Source organism: Dipteris shenzhenensis, chromosome 17 (genome assembly GCF_047967505.1).
Source record: "Dipteris shenzhenensis isolate YYH24624 ecotype China chromosome 17, Dip_SZ_1.0, whole genome shotgun sequence".
Taxonomy (NCBI): Eukaryota; Viridiplantae; Streptophyta; class Polypodiopsida; order Gleicheniales; family Dipteridaceae; genus Dipteris; species Dipteris shenzhenensis.
In genome coordinates this window covers 50,134,520-50,138,447 of record NC_141612.1, presented here as the reverse complement: position 1 = coordinate 50,138,447, position 3,928 = coordinate 50,134,520, and the positions used below count along the sequence as shown (strand labels likewise).

At 45.4% G+C, this 3,928-nt stretch overlaps 1 protein-coding gene across 1 annotated transcript; it reads right to left on the bottom strand.

Moving 5' to 3' along the window:
• Positions 1–1,758: 1,758 nt before the first annotated feature.
• Positions 1,759–3,597, bottom strand: LOC147892243 (peroxidase P7-like). The gene is made up of 4 exons (XM_087388592.1): positions 3,304–3,597; positions 2,968–3,156; positions 2,657–2,825; positions 1,759–2,570 (listed from the first exon to the last, which is right to left on the bottom strand). Exons 1-4 carry the CDS (start codon positions 3,595–3,597, stop codon positions 2,158–2,160), a joined length of 1,065 nt encoding a protein of 354 aa, XP_087244718.1. The 3' UTR covers positions 1,759–2,157.
• Between the last annotated feature and the right edge of the window lie 331 nt (positions 3,598–3,928).

Below are 3,928 nucleotides of genomic sequence, written 5' to 3'. Positions count from 1 at the left end.
ACACAGAGAGAGAGAGGGAGGGAGAGGGAGGGAGAAGAGAGAGATAAGAGAGAGAGAGAGAGGGGAAGAGAGAGAGTAGAGAGAGAAAGAGAGCATAAAGAGGGAGAGAAGAGAGAGTCAGAGAGAGAGAAGAGAGAGAAGATATATATAGAGAGAGAGAGAGAGGGGGAGGGAGGGAGGGAGGAAGGAAGGGAGAAGAGAGGGAGAAGAGAGTAGAGAGAGAGAGAGAGAGACTCTATTGCGTGTGTACGTGTGATAGAGAGTGGACATTAGCGACTAATGTTTTTTTGTTTTTTTCAAGAAAGAAAAGGGAGAGTGAGAGAGAGAGAGAGAGAGAGAGAGAGAGAGAGAGAGAGAGAGAGAGAGAGAGAGAGAGAGAGAGAGAGAGAGAGAGGTATGTCTCCTACATTGGAAGAAGTGGTCAAGGAGTGCCATGTGGCAGTCAAAAATGATTCCATGCATGCCCTCCTTTGCACACACACACACACACACACACAGAGGCCATATTGTGTGTGTCATAATAGAGAGATATGTTAATGTACCATTAGTAAAACAAATGTTTTTTTTTGTCTTTTTAGGGAACAAAATGGAGAGAGAAAGACAGATACAACCTCCTTCCTTGGAAGAACTGGTTAAGGGGAGGAATGTAAGAGCCATCACTCTAGGGATGCTTTAAGAGCCACTAATGTGGGGAAAATTGTGGCACTCAAAAAGGATTCCATGCATGCCCTCCTTTGCAAAGAGAGAGAGAGAGAGAGGCCCTATTGTGTGTGTTTGTGTGATAGAGAGAGATGTTAATGTAACATTAGTAAAACAAATATTTTTTTTTGTATTTTTAGGGAACAAAACGGGGAGAGAGAGAGAGAGAGAGAGAGAGGGACAGATAGATTCAGCCTCCTTCCTTGGAAGAAGTGGTTAAGGGGAGGAGTGTAAGAGCCATCACTCTAGGGATGCTTTAAGAGCCACTAATGTGGGGAAAGCTATTGCAAACCTATGGAGAAAGCAAGAACAGACTTGAACAAACATTAGCACAAACGTCATATGTAGTTTCAATCTCAATATATTATGAGTGGGTATGCTCTAGATAGAGACAAGACCTTTTCTTTATGAAATCAAAGAGGACTTTTATGATTAGAATTGTGGACATAAGGTCAAAGTATTGCTTGCATGATTTTTAAATATGGAGGGTTGGCTCTACTTTATTGTTATGTCATGGGAAAAACTATAGAATCCATCACAAGAGACTTATAAGTGAGCAATAATCATATGCACATCTTACTATTCTTTAAGGAAGGGATCCATATGTGGAGAGAGAGAGAGAGAGAGAGAGAGAGAGAGAGAGAGAGAGAGAGGGAGAGAGACAGAGAGACACAGAGAGAGAGAGAGAGAGAGAGAGAGAGAGAGAGAGAGAGAGAGATGGAAGGAGCCCCTAGCCCGTCGTAGATGGGTCAGGCTACTCGACCCAAGAAAAAGAAAGAAAGATGAAAGAAGAATAATGTTTATATTTATGAAAATTATTGACCCTTAGCTTGATGGGTATCCTTTGTTCCAAAAATCATTAAAAATTATGCTGGTGTTTATTTTAGTAAAGAAAGGAAATCTTCTTGCTTCAAGGACGTCTTTTCATCTTGGTTGGCTTCTTCCTATAAGCTTTTTGACTTTGCTAGCAAAGAGAATATAAAAAACTGGGAATAATACATTATAATATTATGCTCTATTTCAACCTCTCTACAGGAGTAGAATCATTATTGTAGCTAAATTAACCTCTTCTCCGAGAACCCTCTTTTGAATACATTCTTTATTCTCTCGGACATTAGGCTTCTTGTACCTTACACTATAGATACAAAATCATTTCTCACATATGGCCTTGCAATACAAAGGTCCTTGGGAATCAATGTCTCCTAATGAAAACCTACCCATATAACCTCAACAAAGCATATATCACAAGATAGGAGAAATTGAGGTCCCGTAAAAATACAAAATATCTACATCGTTTACTCCTAAACTACCATCATTGCTGATATGTTATAAATGAGATCGTGGGGGCAAGATAAGCCTCCGATCCATCCCAAATCAATTCGTATGAGAAAATCTCTGTCCAAGTTTTGAAAACAAGACTATAGCCGAAGGGGTATGGTGCAGCCATAGGACCCAGGGTCACGAATTGTGGCCTGATTGGTTTGAAACAAAGCATTTGCGTCTCACTTCTCCTTCAGCACCCGTGAGGACGTTCAACTGGCTCATCTTCAACAGCGAAACGCTGAACTGGGAGAAGAACTGAGCTTGGCTATGTGCATACAGTTCCACCAAGCTGTTGGCTTCTTGGTCGTCCAGTAGCGCTGCGTCTGAGTGGAACAACGCCCTCCTGGCTATCACATTCTTGAAATAGTTGTTGTCAAAGCGGTCCTTGGAGATGAAGTCCATGTGGATGGTGAGCTCCGTCTTGGAGCTACCTGGTAAGCACACCCTTGAGACGTTGGGCACAAAGAATTGATCCAAGTCAGGTGAAAAGTGGGGAGCGAGTTGGAGGTCTACAGTTTTGCAGTGGGCCTGACCGATGGAGTGCGCACCTGCCGATGAGATCCAATAAATCAGGCCGCGAGATTAAACGGAGAGGATTTAGAGATAAACAAAGATGTTTGATGAGTCCAGATACCGGACAATGCGACCAGATCGTGGACGTTCAGGCCCTGCTCGAGGAAGTTCTTCTTCAAATTTGCGAAGCTGAAGGTTGGGGCCGGAAGGGACGAAACGACAACCTGATTGGATGCGGCTGTGAGCGAGTCACGGCGGCCAGAGGGCATTGGAACCAGTGGACCTCCAACCTGTGATTTCTCAAACATATGAATAACTCGTGCACGCCAGAAAATCATGAATCGTATCGCTTGGCACCTAGATACATCGAACGCAATACTTTGAAAGTGCTCCTTGGAGCATTCGGGTACTTCAATTGGGTGGTTAGCTTACAGAATAGACTGCATGCTTTGCTGCTATTGCAATGATATCTGCACAAGAGACGACTCCTGGACACACCGCCTCTAAATCGTCCTTAATTCCATCCAGAAATTGAATTGAGGAGGTTCGAAGCGAAGCGTCGTTGGGAGGAGCGTCCTGCTCTGAGAACGGCGTGGAGAGAAGGATGGAGGCGTCGCAGCCCTGGAACCCAGAAATAAAAAGGAACAATCCATGTTTTACAGACCCAGGGGCATATCGGACAAGAAATGGCCTCCGGTACAATGCAGTTTGTCAGCTTAAGGAACGCGGATTGCAAGGAGAGAGAGATGAGGTTGAGAAGGGGCAGACCTGAACGAAGCAGTCGTGAAAGAGAATACGGAGAAGTCCGGCAGCTTCGCTAGGGACTTGGCGAACGCGTTCACGAACTCGTTGGGCGATGATACGATGAGCCGGGGGGCAGGAGACTTTGTAGAAGTCGTAGGAAAGGCCGGGTGCAGCTTTGTGGGACTTAAAGCTAGCGCCTGAGCCAAGTGTACCCTGTGAAGGTGTTGGGAGGCAGAAGAAGAAGAAGATGAAGATGAGCAAGAAGAAGAAGGCGGAGATGGAGGGAGAGGAGGCAACCCAAGATGGCGATGATGCCATGGTGCTGTGAGGTGTGCCATATTGGGGCTAGGAAGCTATATCGCAGACGCATGCACGATTTGAGTGGAGATTTGCGGAACATGAAGAGCAGCTGGAGCCTGGTTAATCTCCATGCACGTGCCTCGCTGGAGACGACAGCCCGGAATAAAAGAGTCCTACCCTGAAAGTGGACACGGAAAGTGCTTGCCCCTAAAACCACTCTGCTAGTGGACACGGAAAGTGTGCCCCTAAAACCACTCTGCTAGTGGACACGGAAAGTGCTTCACAGCTTGCCAGCACATTCTCTCTCTCCCCTCTCCCCCGCCCTTTCACGGTCCCCCACACAATATAT